The sequence below is a fragment of the Varroa jacobsoni genome, unplaced genomic scaffold, assembly GCF_002532875.2.
Source record: "Varroa jacobsoni isolate VJ856 unplaced genomic scaffold, vjacob_1.0 scaffold_563, whole genome shotgun sequence".
NCBI classification, from domain to species: Eukaryota; Metazoa; Arthropoda; class Arachnida; order Mesostigmata; family Varroidae; genus Varroa; species Varroa jacobsoni.
Genome location: NW_019213465.1, coordinates 150,658 through 171,799, shown reverse-complemented (window position 1 = coordinate 171,799; position 21,142 = coordinate 150,658). Strand labels below are relative to the sequence as shown.

Genomic DNA, 21,142 nt, shown 5'->3' with positions numbered 1-21,142 from the left:
ATATGGTGTATCTAGAAATGAATTGGGGAGACCGCATCAAGATAATTTTTGACATACCTTTAATTATCTAATCTTAGTACTTCGAACTTTAGAAAGGCTAGCAGCTATGCTCTTAACAGCGGCTCCTATATATATTGAACTAGGTAGACGTCTATTTTAATAAGCTTCCTGAATAGCTAGATTGTTCTTGGATAGCAATTACAGCGCCCTATATATTGGTATACGATATAGCTCTAACTGGTTATAGATCTCGGTTGGTTATAGATTGGTTGTAGATTAGATATCGATTGGCTGAATTTTACGTGTCGAAATTTGCTTTTCAAAAGTCGGATAGCGTAACTCTTACCTAATTTTCGACTTATTTCAGGGATACGCCCGCTGTAGTTATATTAAAATTGATGTTGCAAGTTGGCCGAGCTATGGAGTATCTGGAACAGAGGAATTTTGTACATCGTGACCTTGCCGCGAGAAACGTTCTTCTTGTCAACACAGAATTTGCCAAAATTTCCGATTTCGGCATGAGTCGTACGCTCGGTATCGGCCGTGATTATTACAAGGTATAGTATTTTACATAAAATTATGGTTATTTTAACAAAAACACATTCAAACGGTAAATTTCTCAACTATGGGGCCTTATTGAAACGTAGGATGTCCAGAGAAACTTTTAAGACCAACGTCTTAAAGCACATTATACTGTGCACTCTCATTTGTTCAACGTTCGACGTTATGGATTGTAGAGCCTTATTGGCGCGATTTTTTGAAGTGGAGAGTCGCTCGGCTAGCGAATCGTCACCCGCCCAGCGCTCGTGATGACCACCATCAGTTGGTTGCAGCTAGCGAAGGCTGTAATCCTTCGATTTTAGCTGGCAGAACAAGAAGAGGTCGTCCAACGAATTTCATCTGACAAAATGTGTGGACGTGTAATACGAGTGCTGACTTAGGCCAACGAATTAAAAAGAACGTACTTCTGTGTGAATGTGCTGATTGTATTCCAGGCGGAAACAGCCGGCAAATGGCCCCTGAAATGGTATGCGCCAGAATGTATCTACTACTTCAAGTTCAGTACAAAATCGGATGTATGGAGCTACGGGGTCACGCTCTGGGAGGCTCTAAGTTATGGCGAACGACCCTACAAGGTACAGCTGCACACGTTCTTGTTACACGAGGTGCCTCTGCATGCCGTGTCTGCCTTTCAATTATAGGTACTCACCTAGGTTTTACTTACACAACTTGTTTAACACAAACTTACAACACGCTTAATCTTAGCAGTATCTATTTGCACTATTACGTTCCGATAATTCGGCATAAAGTTCAAAAAAAAGCAAAAAGTGTTACTAAATAAAAAAAAAAAGCCTTATCAAGTCTTATGCAAGCACTAGTCTTATGACTTATGTTATAAACCGTAGAATAATTATTAGAAGCATACTACATGCTGATGGCATTTCTTTGCAGAATTTGGCTGGCCAAGACATTTTGGTTATGTTTGAGAGCAATAAGCGATTAGAAATGCCGGACGAATGTCCACCCGAAGTGTATGACATTATGTGGAAATGTTGGGCATACATGTGAGTATAATTACTGTTATAATAAGCCAGTATCTTATCTACATTATTTTATGGCTTTTTCTCGTATACGTTTTTTAAAGAAAGGAAAAATGAGATTAGATCAGAAAGAGATATTCGGTAGAGATTATGTGGCTGTAACGCCGAGGACGCACCTCATGATTTCCATAATAGGTTCCATAATAGGAAATTCTGAGGGTCGACGATCGGTCAAGGCGTTTTCTGGAAGATCTAAAAGAAAAAAAATCTTGTCTACATTCAACTAGTCATCTCGTTTAATTGTCAAAACAGCTGAAAACCACATGTGATATAATGCTTCCTTTAATCCATTTTATCACTACTATATCCGAGTGGAATCTCTGTGATTTGTTGAAATCAATCATTACTAGGTAACTGGCACAGGGTTATTATTGTATTTTTCCTTTTCTCTGAGCCTTTAGTTTTAATACTCTGTTTAGCTCTCTATAGATTATATATTTTTTATTTTAATAAGTTCATATCAAAACTCTGTATATCGATATAATGAAGTGCTAAAAAAAAGCAGGGGCGTGCCTAGGCCGTCACACTAAATCGATAAAACTGAAAAATATGCATAATGAACTTAATTATTGACCCCCTAGCAAGTGGGAAAGAAGCTTTACAGCAAGAATAGAATAGAGAAGTCATTTAGTATAGACGTGTATTTTTTATATGAGATCTCACTTCAAACGTTTAGGGGAGTTCTTTCTTTAAAGTTAACGCTAAGACGGGGTTCGCAGGTGAGACATGCCCCAGTAGTAATTTCGGACAATCTCGGCTAATAGTAGATTGAGTTGTTTAGGCAGTCATAGAGCGATTTGTTGAAGACGATAGCTAATAACGAAGCTGAAGTTCATTGATCGGTCATGTATCGCTTGAATGGAACAGTGGACGTTCCATCCCGCATAAAGTATGTACAGCAACTCCTGGATCCCGCTACCGAATTCAGTTGTACTACGAAGATGATGGCACCGTTAGATTATATTATGCTCGAGCAGCTAGACAATCAAAACGCTTTCACTCTCAGACACTTATAGCGATTAGAATAGACCTCACAAGGAAGAAGAAAAACCCGACGCCGAACACCACCCAAAATGGCAGCGTACATTGGGCAAATTGCGATAAATCAAGTAGTAACGAAAATGTGTAAGTGCCAGGAAGGTTAACAGAGATGATATAGGGCCATCAAAGCAAAATGCCTCAGTGCTTCACACTGATGATCACAGACAAGGGGACCTGTTCTTTTCTCCGGACATCGTTGTTGTCAGTTGCCCTCATCGACGGCACCATCCAGCCAACTGAAATAACTGCTATAAGTTAACCAAAGTACCTTTGCTTCAACCTCTTTGATCTAGCTTCGCTGTCGCACTAGCCTATGGTGTGTTTTGGCAAAACCCGAAAGTAGCTGGACGTGGTCAGTAGTAACGCTAAGAGATTAGACAGTGCTGGAAAAGGGACGGGTAGAAAAGGGTCAAATGAGTTACCAAATGACGGTAATTGTCATGGAGGCCGATCTAGACGTGGTAGCGGGTGCCTGATATGGTTAATTTCGTAGCGAATTTCGTTCAGACCATGATATGACCGAGGGAGCATTTGAAATGCCGATTTGGGGCGACGATATCAAAGGAAAGCATAGAAAGGCTAAAGAAAGGCAGAATCACTGGTAAATCATACTGCCATTAGGCTGTACGTAGCGATCTGAGTTAGAAGAAAAACGAGAACAAGTAAGAGGAGAAAGTTCGTTAAACAATGGAAATTGAACAAGGTCGTAGGGCTGTCATATGGACGTAGGAGAAATTGGCCGAGTCCTTCACGGGAAAATTTCCTGCCTTAGGACTGATGCTGGGAGAGGATTAACGATTTTCCCGAAAAAATGAATCTGGAACAAAAACGTTCATATTATCTAGAGCTAGAACAAGGTAAGCCATAAAATTCGTTTTCAAGCTGGATAGTAATATTCGGATTCAGAGACAAACACAATAACTGCTAGAAAAACATATGGAATGAATAAAGCGCTCATACGTTACATATCAGTCTGTTGGTAGGCAGCAAATGTGTCAAGCTTGACATCGAAACCGATTTGGCATAATAACGTCTGCACGTGAAGCCTATATTCTTCGAAAAGCACCTAGTGGAATTGTAAAATAGATATGAAGATCCGATCGTATCTGCTAATATGAGAATTTTCCAACCGGTCCATGCCGTATCGTAGCTATATATTTAGACAAGGGAAAAGCGGGAGATGCATTTAGTTGCAGACTATTCCTTACGACTTGCTTCTGAAGCTTTATCTAAACGAAAATAAACATTTCAGGGAATTTTCCCATATTTTCATCATCTGTCGATCGCGTTTTTTCTATCGTCTATCGCGATTCAGCGACAATACTGATTTTTTTTTTTGATGCGTCTATTGTCCTTTGGTAATAGCTGTGCGTCGAGCGATACCGTTTAGTGGTAAATTCATCAAAATGTACAAATAAGTTACTTACGAAAAATTCCAACACGAGTAAATTTTGGACTAGTAGAAAGTTAAGGGCCGTCCGATCACAACCGCTCACAACCACCAAAGAGAACGAGAGCGCGAAAAGACTAATTCGACGAGCCAACTCGACCTAATATTCATTGAGAAATTAAGTGTTATTTAGAAAAACAACACTTAATTTCTCGGTTAGTATCTAAAGTAACTTTTTCGCTATTATAACAAATCGAGTACTAGAAATTTTCCTCGTGTGGAGGAAAATTTCTAGTACTCGAACTACTGGCGATGTCGTAGACGGTCAGTTTACTAGCAAATGACACAGCAAAAATTTTGTTCGGTTGTAGAAAGGACTAGTTTTCACTCTGATTTTAACAGTAATCATTAAATGCAGCAGTTTGCTGAAGCTCGAATAGCCTCATTTTGTACATACGAAAAAAAAAAACTCAACATCGTATGAGCTAATATTCGAAGCTTTTCTTAAACGTCACTTTATATATATATATATATGTATGTATGAATATTTTCTCCATCAACATTCTTACAGGCCTGAAGACCGTCCGAGCTTCAGCGAAGTATGTGAACTAATGAAAGGAGCCAGCGATGCGGGGGAAGCCGAAAGCCCACATCCGTTAGATCAGGGTGTGATACCGACTCAGGGGTTCTTACCACCTCCGCCTGATCTTGAAGAAGATGTCGAACTCAACGAGTTGCTGCGGCTTGAAGAACAATTGGCTAATACAGTGCCCGCAATCGACGCTGATGTTCCCCCTGTGAGCGTTTCGGCATCGACTACTAACGAAACATGCTGAGCCAGGTACAGGATAAGAGATGGTTAATCGAATCGTTTTGTCTCAGCTGACCCAAGCCCACAAACACGACGCGGTGGGCAGAAGTACCCTTGTTGATTGCCTAACCGTCTCACAGTTACGAGTAAAATACGAATTCATCTGCTTACAGGTGTTCGTGGTAATACAGCGGTCGCTCTCTTCAATTTCAGGCTTCCGTGTAACTTAAATGGTGTTTAAGTGTAATCTACGCACTAGCTGATGATAATGTAATTTATTATTAATTAATAGTAATTGTGACTAATAGCAAAAAGTGAGGCGACCGACTTGTTGTTGACACCCATAAATGTCGTCGCTTATATACTACAATTGCATAAAAATAACGCCATAACCGAGTACGGTGTCGGTTCTATATAGCGACAAAAGCAAGCGGGGTTCAAGAAGCACAGTTCTGGGACTACTTATTGATAATAGGTGGCAAAGGTTTAATTTCAGTATTACACGCGTACGAACACGCTCACTCATAGGCACACGCACATATGCAAAGTAACGTGTTATACCGACACACGAACCAAACAAAAACACGATACGAAAAGGTTATTCACTCGTAGTTCGTTAAAAAGCGGCGGTTTTTCAATAAAGTCTGCCAAAAAAGGTACACAATTAATAAAAGCACACCGGAGCCAAGCGAAATGGATGGCGGTAACGAAGACACTCTGTCTAAATGCTGAGACAGATTGGACAGCGGGAAACGTTCAGTAACAATGACAAAATAACGGTGTATATGCGTGCCGAAATAAAAACTATATATAATCGCATTTATAGGATAATATAATAGCGCGACGTGTGCTGCTTAATATAGTGAATGTATGGTAGCGTTAACGTTGAATGAAAGCGAACGACCGGTAGGATAACTGTCTGTATGTTTTTGTTTGCCTTCTTTCCTGGCCTCTGTGGAACTTCCTTCTTCTCCTCAAGTCGTCGTGGCGTCCGTTCAAGGCTCACCCTTTACTTGGGACCGCATTAGAGAAGCTAGCTGAAATCAGATTGAAGCTCGGTGTAACTCTTCCGCTCCTCCTTTGCTTCTCTGAGGTTTAGTAAGGGAGGGGGCGGGTGGGAAAAGGCTTTATCATGGGTTCGTTCAACTGCTAGTCCTCCCTAACCCCGTTTCTGCTCTCCCCCGGAATGAAAGACATCGTCACAGTACGTTGCTCTACGTACGTAGGCTACTGTACGTAGGCTCTAGAAGCAGCACTTCTAAAGGCGATGATCTTCGTAGTAGATGGTGAAAGTAGTTGAGAGAAAGGCAACGTCGGTTGCACAAGAAATCTTACCCCTTGAAGGAAGAGGAGTAGGAAGAGGGTAGCTCGTACGACCGGTGACTCGATTTGTGGGGTCGAGTTTATACTTGTATTCGGGTATTCAAATCATGGAAACGAAGCTGGTATTGCAAAAGGGAGGCGTAGGTAAAATGGAATGTAATGCACGGGAGAGGTGATCGACGCTGATGTGATGCTCTCTCCGACATCGTTGACTGTATCAGGGTTCGGTGTCGCTTTAGTCGCCAGTTGTCGTCGATGGCTGCGCCCTCCAGCAGCAGTAACATTGGTAGCGAAAGAAAAAAACTGCCGTCGTTTAAAGATATCGACATGAAGATGACTCTCCAAGGGAAATGTTGTAGAGGAAGATGACAAGTGGATAGCGGACGGTCAAACTGAACAGCGATATCCCTATAGCAGCCGTACTGGCATGCCGACAGACTGGCCCGGGGGAGACAGCGGCGACGACTGACTTCCAACCTACTTTCTTCTCCTAGTTCGAAGGCTGCTGTGACGGGAGCATGTATCTCGATTTCTCCTCCGTTTGTTCATCAAACGTTTGCAGACATGCATGTCACGAGGCGTTAGGGAGAAGACTGATATACGAGTTTTGTAAGTGACAGTGTTCGGCGAGGTGGCGGTGCGCGCAACAGTGGGACGAGCACAATCTGCCACGAGGCTTTTGAAATTATTGGGAGTGAGAACGGATAGCGTACGTAAATGCTGAGTCAGCATAATCATTTGAGTGATACCTGTCAGGAGTATGAGGTCCTACAGAGCTGTTTAATAATAGGCATAATTAATTACTAATACAATAATTATTTTCCACTTTGTTGAATTGTTCGTTAAAGTACATTTTTCTTAGTAAAATTATCCCTTCTCTTTAATAATTGACATTAAGGCCTGTGCATATAGCGTCGCTTTATTTTCAGTTAACAGAGCTATTTAATTTGTTTTTAGCTTTATAAAGCCACAATAACCTTAAGTACGGCGTAGACGTAAGCAGTCTGCTTAAGACAGTATCTTGTTGCATCATTGATTTTTCCTTCGTTGGATGATTCCGTAGTTTTTCCCGCTGATTTCATTATCTTGCCCCAGATGTTCCATTACAATTAACCCACTCGTGGGCATTATTTACATACACTTCACTAATTTTTACCAATTTTCGCAGATTAACACTTGTCTCGTTCCTCAACGACATGAATAATAAACAGTTTAATAACTGGAGCTGTACTTTTTTCCATGTTAATTTTGTGAGTGTGACAGTGTCGCTCATTGTAGAGAAAATTGCCGTAAAGAGTAAAGAAACTATTTCTTAAAAATTCGAGCCGCAGAAGAAATTAGTTCTCACACACAATTGGGTAGTTCATTGTCTATATGGCCTATATGGGAATCGACTTTAGGGTGCCGAAGACATTTTATGGGAACAAACAGACAGATGCACAAAATTTTACTAGTATAAATAATAGGATATAATGATGATGATGGCAAGAAATTGCGTATGTTAAAAATTTCGAACAGAAATAGAGCTGTTCGGTTCCGTTTGCGTCAGTTTGATATATATTCTGAGAAAGCGCTCCTTTTGGCCCCTCCGAAGGACGTATTGAATGAAGTGTATTTAGCTACTGGGTCCTTTGATAGGTTCATAATACCGTTTTTTCAGAAAATAAACCCAATAAGCTGATCTAAATTCGTTTTACGTAGTTTTTAATAAATTCATCTGAGCACAAGACTTGTGACAGTCATTCCACCGTTTCATGTTAAAACCAAGATTAAAGCTGTCGGATAGGAACGATAGAGCCGCTAGCGAACTAAAACTTTATGCGTATAACTGGTCCTAACGACTGCAATTACCTTTATGAAAGAATAGCCTTGCTTAGCAAGCACTACTTTTCTTATTTTATGGTTCTTTTTGGCCATGTTCATGTTAGTACAACATTTATTTACCTCGCATCCACGACCATCCTTAAAGTAGATAGAAAATAAAAAGGTCAGCTTTTCCATTAGAAACTAATCGCAGGCCAGTACGCGTAGGGAGCGATAATTCAGTTTATGGAGCACCCGAACTCTTGAGTTTTACGTATTTTTCGCCACACAAATAGATCCAACGGATTTTGTCTGAAACACAGAGGTGCGTTCAGCCTCTTTTGACGAAAGGAAGCTTTCATTTGCCAGCATCGCTACCAGAAGCTGTCCAGGTTGGGGCTGGACTTCGAGCTCAAAGTCTTCGTTTATAAAGGGAGTGCAAGCTATGCGTTTGCTAATAGTTGAGGACTCATACGCACTGTATATTTCATCGACTGCCCGCGTCAACCACAGCCCCGATTGGCACATACAACATTAATGGCCCGCCATGGTTTAATTGTAAGGGTGCAGAGGCAAGTTATTTCCTCATCACCTAAGTTTTTTTCTTAGAGAGTTAGCTAGGTCAGGTTGAAAAATATAAACAGGCTCATGTGTGACGATTAGATTGAATGTTATTAAAAGGCACACTAAGCGTATTAGATGAATCCACTTTTTCGTTCTGAGAAATATTTCTAGAAACAGCGGGTGACAAGAAGCCTAAAGACGTTTCGCAAACGCCATGTTGAACAAGCCCACCATTAAGCTTGATGAGGTATTTATTTTCTATAATATAATAACCGTGTATACAACGGTACGATGACTATGGATTGCAGAAGCAGAACGGAGCGCCTGAATAACTAAATATTATTTTATGCATTCTATGTGAAAGTGATGATTTTTATAATATTTGCACCGTATAAATGTACGACATGTACAACACGCCCGTCTATAACCCTCTGAAGTGAACAAACGCTAATGTGACTACCTAATTCCTTTCAATTGCACTCGTTTAAAGTATTTCTTTCGTTTCTTTGACTCCTTACATAACCTCACCATTACTTCGATATCGAAAATATTTAGGCATCATATTTTGTCGGATCCGTTCAATTTTGGTACAGCTGCGATTCACACAAAGCTGCTTCATACATAGCTGTTGTTGCCCTTGCTACACCGTCATACACATTTGTATATGTTTTTTGTTTTCTATCATGTTCTGTTAGTGTAGTTATAGACGTTGGGCTGTTCATGTCTGATTAGTTCTAATCGCTCGTTAGTTCGCTTTCGCTTTTTGCTCACTGGGTACCATGTTAGGACGGCTTTGTTGACTTTGGCTATTAACTTACGATCAGGCTTGGCGCCCCCTTCTTCTAGTCGTAGAAGGATGCCACAGATTTGGTTGATTACGGAAACGCTGTTCGCGTTGTCAATGAGTGTTACATAAATGTCTCTATTCGGCTGAAGACCCTGCCTCTGAAGCTTCTCGGTAAACGCTACTAGCTGCAATTGGCATTCTTTTTCACGTGTATTTATTGCAATTTCTAACAACATGTCAAGAACCTTATTTTGTATATTTTTCCTTTCTTGGATGCTGTAGGAATTCGATACTTTGTCAAACAGTTTATTCAGAGTTATCAGAACTTCTTTAAAGAAGACAGGCGCATAGTGGCGCAGTTGAAGTAACAAAATTGTCAAATTGAGGAACTCGTTAGCATCAAGTGCGGCGAGGTCCAGATTGCCGACACAGGCCAAAGCGAACGGGTAGTCTGTCCATCTATGGTTGCAACGTAATATGTTAACGAGAACTGGCAGTGCTTCAAGCGGACAGTAACCAATCCTGTTCGTTACGACTGAAATAGTCTTCATCTGCCTCTCGACTAGGTCGTCATGGCGAGAGAAGATCGATAGCAGCATAACGCGTGCCTGCTTGATACAACCAGGATGCTCGATGTTTTTAGATTCAATGCATTCGAGAAGATCTTCTATACTGTTAAAACCGTAGCCGGCTGACTCGAGTGCTTGGTATGCTTTATTTTCGTCTAATGGTCCCGTATAGAATCGCCGCACAGGCAGAATCCTATTTTCATCAATGACCTCATTGATAAAATCCAAACTCTCAGCTTCGGGGGCAGCAATCACCAACTGATTGAGGTCATCGACTGTCAGCTGGTCAATGAGCGTCTGCTGAAGAGATCGAAGGAGCGACTCAACGAGTGAATTGAACAACTTCGTCATGTTTCGTTCGCGGCCACATCGCTTCAACGCTGCGTACGTTCTTCTACACGCGTCTATTGAAGAGATCGGCAGTCGTTGAACAATGTACACGTACATATCTTGGCATGAAGGGCCATTGAAGTTAACACCGTGACTAACTGATTCCAACACTCTACACAAGACACCATTTTGTCGGGAACTTGGCAATTTATCAATAACTTTACGCAGATCATTAAGCTCATCGGGTGTCATCGGAAGGTAGCACTCCTCATCACGATTCGCCATTTTGATAGATTCCGTCCCCCGGTCTGGTGATGGTTGATCTGGATTCATCTCGATGAAGTCGCATCACAGACCTAATTTAGCAAGTTGTCAAACGTTAATGAATATAAATGAAAAAAGTTTACAGTAATTTGGACGATCAATGATTCGAGCATTAGGTGTACTTAACGCTAGGTGTACTTAACGCACGGAGTGGTAAATCTACTTTTGTACGCGATACAGAAATGCACGCGCATACTCTCTCGATGACTACCACTGCTGTATTAATCTAATTCGATCTGACTTGAGAATTTCTTCAGATTACAAGATAACAATGAAATTCGACTCAAACGAATTCACCCACTATCAAAGCAGACATACATAGGAAACAGGTGCCGCTTACCTAAATTGATATAAACCAGGATGCCTACCTGTTAAACACCTGTATTAAATGGAACTATCATTTAACCATCAGATAACGAAGCTCAGCTTCTTGAACTTGTCGTAGTTCTATGATTTTGTTAGTTGTAAACAGGAAGGCCATGGTGCCCCGAAATAACTTCGTTGTTATCACCACAATCACACTGTATTAGTACATCTAAAAGCGCTGATAGCATCCGGATGGTATCGGCAGACTTAGGCGACATCCACGCTAGTTCACCTTGACGGAACACTAAAGTCATTGTTTATTTACTTTGCGACAGATCAAACGGAAAATAGCCTTCATACGAACATGGTCAGGTGAGTTCGAGCCGATCAGATCTACTAGCAATTGATGAAAGGTCTTGTTGTATGCAAAAAAAAAGTCCTGCTGCGGGACTCAGATTATGCAAATATGCGTAACAGTGATTGCCATTTTATAGAGAAAGATTAGAAGATCGTAAGAAACATCCTCTAATTACTTGACGGTGTATAAGTGATGAACGTTCCGAACTGTTAGAGCTTGTGATGAAAGCTTGTGTCAAAGCGCTTTTCTGTTATTTTTTTTTTTAATTCAAACTTTAGACGTTACTCTCGTAACAAATGAAATGGCAATTTTATAAGTTTCATAACAAGTTAATGTACACAATTCCTGTCTTGGGGTCTGTGTCTCGATCTAATAGTATAAATGTTGTTAGCAATTTGAAGCCATACATACATGTATGATCATGCAACGGAATCGGTGCTAGACGCTGAAGTAGTACGCCTGCCGTCTTTCTCTCTATTTGAATAATTGACTTCTGCCGGCTTTAATCAAGTGATCACGGCCAGTTTATAAGGGAGCTTCAGATTTTGTAGCCAGTGCACTGGGCTCACGTAAACGTCGTGCGTTCTTATAGCTATTACTTCATGTCAAATCGAGTAAAAGGATTGTTTAAACGAAAATTTCAATTGTTTTTCTTCTACTTTTCAAGCGAGTTTCTTTCGCTCGATGGCGTTATCTTCACCTACCAAGCAACTGATGGTAAAACCTTAAAACAGGCCTCACTATGTTCTCTTCTAAAATTTTATTTGATATGGTCTTTAAAATGGGTTCTAAATCAACCGTTCCGCTTGTACTAAGCTACGCACTGAATGTAGATACATCTCAGTGCCTTGTACCACACTGATACTAGAGTTTACGCGTGTCTATATTGTAAATGTGCATAGCATTGCGCCTTTAGGACCAGTATGGCTACTGCAATACATGCAGTGATGCACAAAAAAACAACTGATGCACGTTATTGGCATTCATTTGGTGTTCGTGACCCATAGATCCGCTGTAGATAGACACTTGCTATCGCTTGCTACCCATAGACACTTGCTGGACAGTCAAGGAGCAACCATGTTCGTAAGTTTGTTACCTGTTGGGCACCTGAGGGTATATTATCACTATAGCCTCTTAAAGCTTTTATCTTTTCCATTCAATATATTTAAGCTCCTGGTACTTATGGCAGGACAACTCTTTCCTAAGTCTGGTGATATTTAGTTCCTAAACTGAAACCGAATTCTAGGGAATGTGTGTGTACTTGCAAAACAACTCCATCGCTTTGAATGCTATTAAGATACTGGGTATTATTACTTTGGGCCGTTTTCAATTTGCCTTGTGTTTTTCTAAATCTTATATCCGCGTTTGATAACGGTAAAAAGGTTAGTTTTGCAGGCATCTGACTATGTACTAATAGTTTTAATATAAACTAGCGGTTGTTATCATCGTAAACTGTAAACCGATGACGTAGGCACACGAACATCAAATTTTAATGCTTTGTTATGCGAATTAGGTCATGGTGAGCTATCTTCTGTTTCTGCAAAAAACAAAATGTATTTGTAGTAATTATTTGTTTGACCCTTCTTGGTCAGATTCAGCTTCAGAGGGGTTCCTGTATGTAAAGATATGGCTTCTTGCCGTTGTAATACTTTGCTGTAGGTTTTCCAGACTCCCTGAGTGCTTTCGCCCTGATGTAACGGAAGGTGTTGCGCATTCAATAGTTGCATGGGGCAAAATGCTCCAGATTCAAATCGTGGGACACCGATCGCAGTGTGCATTAAAAACAATTGTGTACTGTGGCATGTTTTAAAGATGAAAATCGTGCCTCAGTTGCGTCCTGTAGTTAAAGGGACCATAGGATTCTGATGAAGTCCCTGTGGGAATCTGTCGTAGATTCGTTTTTGGTTAGACGGGTACCAATGTAAGTGTAGCATCTTAGAGCATGCGTGACATATTATAAATAAAATATAATTGACCTGATTGTTGTCTGGGTAGTTTGTTAAAAATAGCAGTAATTCTTAGTACTCTCAACCGCGAAAGGATACGTGTGCAAATATGATCCTATAAGGCTCAACTTGGCTTAGTTCTGGGGAATGGAATTTACAGCATACGCACCACACGCGAATAGGCTATCACCGTTCACGGACACCCTCTTTCAAAGAGATTTGCGCTTAAGCATAACTCTCAAACGTTTTCTTGTGATTTCAGTAGAAAAGCGACTGCTTTCTATTCTGTTCACGATGTTGCAGTAGACTCTCCGCATATAGAAAAAGGCAAGGATATGGGGAGGATAATGTCGAGCTCTTCATATCCGAGGCTTTTTGTTTGAGCGACCCGTACCAAACTGCTTGAAGAAGATATCAAAGGACCACTTGTACTGTGATGTTCCGTCCTGCTGTTTTGCAATTTCGCTCGCTTGTTTAATGGGGCTTTTAGGAAACAGGACCACTAAGTGCGTCTACCAATGAAATGCCTGTTAGTGGCAACTAACGTTATAATAACATCGAGCACTGGTGCAATTAGGTTCTTGCAAACGATCCTAGAACTATTTAAGCGTATGGCATACCCAATTTAGGCAAAAAAAAAAAAAAAAAGTAGAAAGATATAAACTAGGAATTTTTATACAGTTTTTCAGCTAGTGCTTAATTAAATACAATGATCTACTTTTTCAATAGTATTTTAAACGGAGCGATCTGCTTTTTATATAGGCTCAATTTTATCATGTAACGAATAAAAAGACTATATTCAATTATTTTCGTTTCCAATATTGCGTTGCGAGTAAGAGAGACAATCCTCTCTATCTGTGTACTGAGGGATTAAAGTTTAAAATGATTTGAGATAGTATCGATTCAGTTAGCGAGAAATCTCTATAACATATACAGGCATAGTGATTGCGTTGAAATCTTTTGGAATGGTATATAGAAATAGTAAACGGTACTTAATTTTTATAAATGTCGGAAGGCGCTCTTTGGCCCAGATGATCTAACACGATGTTTGACGTTGCTAAAGTAAACGGCTCATTCTGACAGCCGAATCAATTCGTTGTTTGACACCGTCATGTTGGTACATACATTATCTTTATAGATCTTCTCCTACGATAGTGTATATCTAAGGCGTAAGCAATAGACGTCCCGCGACTTTTATCGCTTTGTGCGTTTATTTGTGGCCTAAAAAATGTATGTCACACATACAGAAGCCACGATTTCTATGTACGATTCGGACATTGCATCCGTCGATGGAACCTGATGGTTAACCGTTGCTAAATTAGCTCCATTTTACAGCGAACACTGAATGAGTCTCAGGTAAAGAACGGAGAGACTCAGTGAAAAAGAGTAACAAACGAGCGGATTAAGGATGCGGTTTGCCCAGTCATAAAGAAGCGGCAATGTACAGGTGAGTCGTACATAGAAGTGTATCAGACCATCAGAGATATGCCATTAGGTAATGCTGTCCATCTTCATCTTGACCTTAGTATACGGCCGTTCTCTCAGGTCGGCAAAATCAGGCACCTACTGAGGTGTTAATAATCTCTTGTGATATGCTGGCTTCATGGGGATTTTGATGAATAGAAGATCTGCGCTCATTCTCTCTCTGATAAAGCTGACATGTCACCAAACAGCACAGAGAATTCGATGCCTCGTTCGTCGGCACCGATCGCGTCGATCTGTGCCGTATTGGACGTACGGCTGCATTAGCGAGATGAATTTGTGTGTGATGACAGAACTTGTGGCTGACCGGGACAGATATGAAACGTTGATCCAGTTTAGCAACTTTTAGTCGTCTTTGACCAGACGACGACAACAGCGAATGGCCAACTGGACTGAATAGCGAGGCATGATCTTTTCAAGGGGTCTAGGGACAGAGACGATAGTTTCATTTCAGAAAAGTATTGTTAGCAATGAAAGGCGCGGACTGTCAGCGATATTGATATGCGGAAAATTTCCTCTTTCAAAATCGATCTCTCCATGTATTTTGTATCTGAATAGCGGATGCAGTCAGTGCATTGAAGGACGCATTGAAGGAACCAGCAACAGAGTAAGGTAGGTCAATTCAAGGCCTGCCGTAGAGAGTTTAGCAGCTCAAGGGATAACATTTTGCCAAGTAGAAAAGTCATACGATGAACAAAATGATAACTCCGCTACTTGCTGCTGCAACAGTAATTACAGCTGCTATGTTAAACAGGTGACGCATAGAAACTTTGCGCGAAAAAATTGTCCTATAAACGTGACGAGATTATAATCTACTGCAGAATCTCTAGAGAAACATACGTATCGGTAATTGTGAATGCCTACCCTATTCGTGATGCGGCTAGGGGAAAATATTTCATTAGAATTATGTATAAGTAAGTGGCCATTCCTAAACGCTGGGTAGTATGGTCGTATACAAGTAAGACACCCCGTTCTGATGAGTTATTGCGGAAGTGCTTTCCGAGACTTATTTCTAATTCAGTGTTCGTTCATTGTGCATGAATAAAACCCATTGACGACATTTAGATCATTCTATAAGGTCCCGTGATAGGTTAGTACGGAACGTATTTGCCCCATAATCTTAGGGACACCTTGTGATCTAGATTCGAACCCGGCCATAGACAGATAGACTTCGTTTCGAAGCCAGCCAGCCAGCCAGCCAACCGTCTAATGGAGTGCCTAACGGCGATACCGGACGAAAATCTCAAAACATAAAGGCAACTTTGCAAAGAACTGCGTTCCTGCCGGCTGCTATATTTCGGGGCAGAACTTTGAACCGTCCACTTGGGCTTTTCGAAAGGTTCTGACCGAAAACTGAGGGCACCGATAATGAAAAACAGATATTTAGGACAACTATTTTAAAACGTTAAGAAAAGCCTTCTAAAACTAAAAAAGCTTTTAGTTCAAATAAAGGTCGCTATTCTAACGTGAAGGTGACGCTTGGCTTTACGCTGCGCTGAATACCATTACCGTAATGGCGAGAATCAACAGCGTTAATCGATCCCTCTCGTTGCTTAACCTGCACTACTTAAAGATGCTTTGTAGAATTGAACGAGTATTACGAGTAAAGATCCCTCTGCTAACTTTTATGAAAAAAACACTGAAACGGATATCATATACGATTAAGGTAGTCTAAACGTAGAAAATGCTTAGGCTATTAAAATGAAACTTCTATTGCTTTGCTACAACGGCCATTTAAGTATACCAACGATGAGTTTCAGCTATTCGGAACGCTAGCTTTTTCCTCAAGTTGTAGGAGAACATGTATCCTTCTGAGTCCAATGGCGATCCGCCAGCTTTTATTGTCTCGACATTTTTTTCTAATTGAGCTTTTGCTATACACCTATTTGGCCGTAATAGGGGAGCCTGGTGTTAAATGCCAGTAGACTTAATAACTATGCATTTTTCAATGCTGTTGCTAGCAACAATGATCATCGAGGCAGATTAAAAATAATTGATGAACTACTATCGTCGTATTAACTGCGGAGTGAACTTATCTGTCAACATCAGATTCTCAAGTCTTCCGAGATATCGTATTTAATTAAGTTAATTAAGCAATGATATATCACTGGTCGTATTATACCATTAAGTGGCCTTCTGTTGTTACTATTTCGGACGTACTTTGCTCAAATGTTTTATCTATGAAGAAGAATAGGATAGTTTCGCGAAATGACATGATTGTCAGCCACCGTTTTGCCGGCCTGTTTCCGTCACAACAAGCTCAATAGCGTTATTGCACTCAGTCAATTATCGACACGATGAATCTCTTTAGATAATAGAAAAAAACAGTTGGACCTTCCTCATGTGACTACGCCAAAATAAACGCACTCTTTTTTTGTGTGTGCGCCTACACACATGTAACGTGTGTAGGCTTTATGTCGACTTCCGGTAAACCGGAAGCAGAAGTGGGCAAAGGAACTGGGTCCTTTTTTCGACAATGGAATACCTTCCTAATGCGCACCATGTGCCATCAATACGCAATATGAATGCTATCGACAAGCAGGCTACCCTCGAAAACAAATGGGGACAGAGCATATTTCTTCATATATGTGCATGAGGTATGGGTATATTTATAGACAAGTATACCATTCGATACACGATAGCATAGCAATGCTTGGGTTGTGAAGAAAAAGTACTGATTATATTTTTTAAAAAGATGCACCATTTTGATCGATGCCTTTCTGCTGCTATCAGTAATGCCACATCTGCTTAGAACTTCAGGCGTTTGAAGAAAATTGTGACAAGTGATTTTTACACCTAAGTTGACACCACTAAGAGAGTTTTACAGTAAAAGACCGAAACAGCTAATAGTTTAATGGTACAAATACGAGTCGTACAGCGAACGCAATAAAACCTTAAGTCCTTTTAATTATTTTTTTTTCGAGTAACTAAGGACGTATATGGCCTGTCATTATCATAGTAGAAGCGCATGCTTACAATGATCTCTCCCCGTAGATTGTGGAGCACATTTTTTTACTATCTTCATTTTCACGTTATTGTTGAATATTATCTATGCTTCGTTACTCGTAACCAATTTCGTTCCGTTTCTGTGGAATCTCACAGTTGGAAATATGACTTTTCTTCTTCGAAATTTTTTCGCATTAATTCGTGCGGTGCCCAAATATCGAGTTCTCTTTTTCTATAGCTAACTCTCTGTTTGATGGTGGTTCGGTGGTGGCGATGACTCGGTCTGTCAACCTCGCAATAATTTCATAAACTTCTTCTATAATTGGTCGATCGCTACAAAAGACGTTTGTAACTGTCAAGGAGACAAAATTGCTGAACCGGACTCCATTAACACATCCCAGATTTTCTTTTTCATCAACCCAAGCAGTGTTTGTGCCTTGATGTAGTTATTTCCTTTGCAAACATGTCGTCCACCTTGAATCTGGGTAAGTGCATTTCGAAATTAGCACATCGATAATTGGCGAACCTTGGCCTCCAGACACCCCCCGACGCGACTAAAAAAAACAATCGATATCTCTCCGATTTAAGAATGGCACATCTGTACGAAATATAGAGCGGGCTGAAAGTCTATAGGCGATATATTTAATGAACGTTCTTAGGTAGAATAAGAAAACCTTTCGGTAAGGTAGGAAATATAAGTATATGTCTATTTCAAAACTAGGATTTACTCCAAACTATGAATCGATAACTTGTACCTTACATTATGAACTCTTAAAATTTGTATGAGGTGTCGCCACTACGATGAAGTAATCTAGCTTGGGAGCCGCTGAACATTTGGTGATACAATTTTTATAACCAGCCATTTTGTCTTCAATTCATGTTCAAACTGCTACGCGCAAAGTATGTACGGATGAAAGCTTTTGAGGCTGAGAGTGCCTATTTCGAGCTTTCTGGATCATTACCTCCATCTCTTCCAGAAAATTTCTCACAAAAAGAACCTGATAGAATCGAAAGGAAATCATGTCCTTTAAAGGAAATGACGTAACTTTGTGTATCTACTCGGGCGTGAAGACGTTTGTTTACTTCTACCAGGCATATTTTTGTTGCAAGAATGAAATTTTACTTTTTAAAGCCCAAATGTTCAACCAACGATTCTGCAACAGACGGCTTTTGCTCTATTACACCATCTAAAGACGTCAGTAAGTGGCTATGAACTGTAACTAGCTTGATAATAAAGTAACCAAAATATATAGCTTTGTTAATGTGTTGTATCTCTGCCTGGTTAAACCTCTATCGTTCGACTCTTACGTCCGATATCGCGGCTTAGTAGTTAGATGGCCGGCTCCCAGCACGAAACAAACCGTGTACCTATGCCCGTATACGAACCTATATAGCACGATGTGTCCCTGAGTTACCCCATAAGGTATTACGGTAACTGCCTTTATCGACAAGCCCGATCGTTTAAACTAAAGGCCATCATAGAATTATACATACAATTATCGATCTACAGTGAATGCATGCTGAAAGGTGTAGCAAATGTTAACAACAATTTTCAACGAATATACGCTAAATCAAAGAAAAAGGCTGTGTAACAATATTAACGTTGGTCAAGCTTAATAGTGACCTGAACTGAAGACTACTAAATCTTTTGATTTGATGCTAAACTATTACTCAAAATGGAGGCCAGAACCTTGTGTTGGTGAATCCCGCGTAATGGTGATTTTGTATATTTGAATTGGTTATTGCAATTTTATAATTTTTCAGTACGTTCCTGCTGTTTTTCTTAAAGCGTTACCAGTAATACGACCTTAGCAAAAAAATTGTCTAAAAATCCTTTAATCGCAGGCAGTTAGTCCGAGAGTACTAGGAAAGCTTTGATAATGGACAAGGATTTTGTCGCGATCGGATTTCGGCCTTTGCCCTATTTGTCGAATTAGTATCATCTTTTGTCTATAAAATATATCAGTCATACTGGCGGCGTACCCAGTAAAGAAGACCCTACAACAAGTTTAGTTGTGGTCTTCGCCTTTGTTTTGGAAAAAAAAAACAATTTGGCGGTAACCCTTCGAAACCAAGAGCGTGTTGGTGACGGGGAAAAAACCCCCTGTTGGAGTGGCGACAAGGGACGACATTTTTTATCGATGACCCGTTGCGGCTACAAAATATTTTTCACTTTGCCCCAAGTAGTCCTTCAAGTCCTCTAGTGAGATATCAATCTTCTTTTTTTATAGAAAATGAAATTTTGCAAACGTTCGGAATTTCCGAAGCCGCCTCTTATTCTTAATATAACATTTCTGTTAACCACGCCTCGAAATGGTGCCTCTTGCTAAGAAAATGACCAAAATATCTTCACTTGCATCTTTTCCATATGAAAGTTAGATACATTCTAGAGAGTATATCATAGTTTTTCCCTGTAGCACCATGTAAACTGTCTGAAAACCTTCTACCACCAATATGAGCAATGGATAGATTTCTTCATTTTAAGGAGCATACCACAGGTCCATGCTCATCAAAGAATGAAAAGATACCGAAACAAACAGTCTATTCATTAGAGCCACTATACTGATTCACGCTAAAGAGACACGCGTGCTGTTATTAAACAACGTTATAACACAGTGATACGTGGTACATGAAGCCATAACGCATACAATGTATTATTTGTCACGTTTCATCATCATTAAGGGTTCCTGAGGGACTATCGTGCCAAGAAAAGATCAACTGTATAAGACCTGATCATTTAAATCTCAGTTGTCTTTTTCGAGTCTTCAGAAGAGTTTTCGAACTTAATTGTAAACATGCACCTTAGCTTTTCTCTTGGTTTTCCTTAGACTTCCTCAGTAGTCTTACATTTTTTGCCTTTCAAATGTTCCTTGAGCACTGGGAAAAATCACAAGCAACTAGACTTATTGAATATAGGGTTTGGGCTTTTCTGTAAATGCATTAAGACAGTTGTTGGTTGGGTTTGCTAAAAATTCGGTGCATCCCTCTCTGTGAACTTTTCTTTTAGCTCCGAAGAATCTTTCGAAGCAGGCCGACAGCGCTTTTTGAGTTATTTACCTATAGTGAAAGCTCTCTCGAGGTGACCCGATGATTGTTTAACATAAGTTGCGTTGTTTGTCCGAGTTTTTCGTTCGTACTTGCGGCCACTAGGCACTAGGATCAGAGTCGCCTTTAAGGCTGTCTCGTCCGTCGCGAAACTATTGGTACCACTCGTACACTGGGCACCTTCTGGCCTGGTTTCCAGAAGCCTTCTACAACACTGGCACATGAGCGTTCTTTGATACTTTGTCTCCTTTTCCAAAGAAGCAAAGCACGATCGAATGTGTACATAGAACATATGGAAACGTTGCAAAGTCTTATTAAAAAACACGCGTTTCGTTGCTCTAAAATGTACCTCTAAACAGCAGATAGGACGGCACGTGTTACTAGCAGAAAGATCTGGAAATACCACTTTCGAACAGTTGTTATATGCTGAATAGCATATATTATAGATATATATGTTCGTACCATACAAACATATGTACTAGGTACCTAATCATGTATATATGTATGTATGTATAT

At 40.3% G+C, this 21,142-nt stretch overlaps 1 protein-coding gene and 1 long non-coding RNA gene across 2 annotated transcripts in view; both read left to right on the top strand.

The window, feature by feature from the left end:
• The window catches only part of LOC111261496 (uncharacterized), a 34,020-nt gene extending 28,339 nt beyond the window's left edge, over positions 1-5,681 (top strand). Inside the window, exons 13-17 of the mRNA XM_022835031.2 lie at positions 368-557; positions 996-1,136; positions 1,453-1,565; positions 4,604-4,873; positions 5,017-5,681. Coding sequence (XP_022690766.1) covers positions 368-557; positions 996-1,136; positions 1,453-1,565; positions 4,604-4,868 — 709 coding nt within the window. The 3' untranslated portion in view covers positions 4,869-4,873; positions 5,017-5,681. The remainder of the gene's footprint in view (positions 1-367; positions 558-995; positions 1,137-1,452; positions 1,566-4,603; positions 4,874-5,016) is intronic.
• A 5,438-nt stretch (positions 5,682-11,119) lies between these two features.
• LOC111261510 (uncharacterized) overlaps positions 11,120-21,142 on the top strand; it is a 37,287-nt gene continuing 27,264 nt past the window's right edge. Inside the window, exons 1-2 of the long non-coding RNA XR_002681029.2 lie at positions 11,120-11,221; positions 14,489-14,600. This is a non-coding gene — a long non-coding RNA (uncharacterized LOC111261510). The remainder of the gene's footprint in view (positions 11,222-14,488; positions 14,601-21,142) is intronic.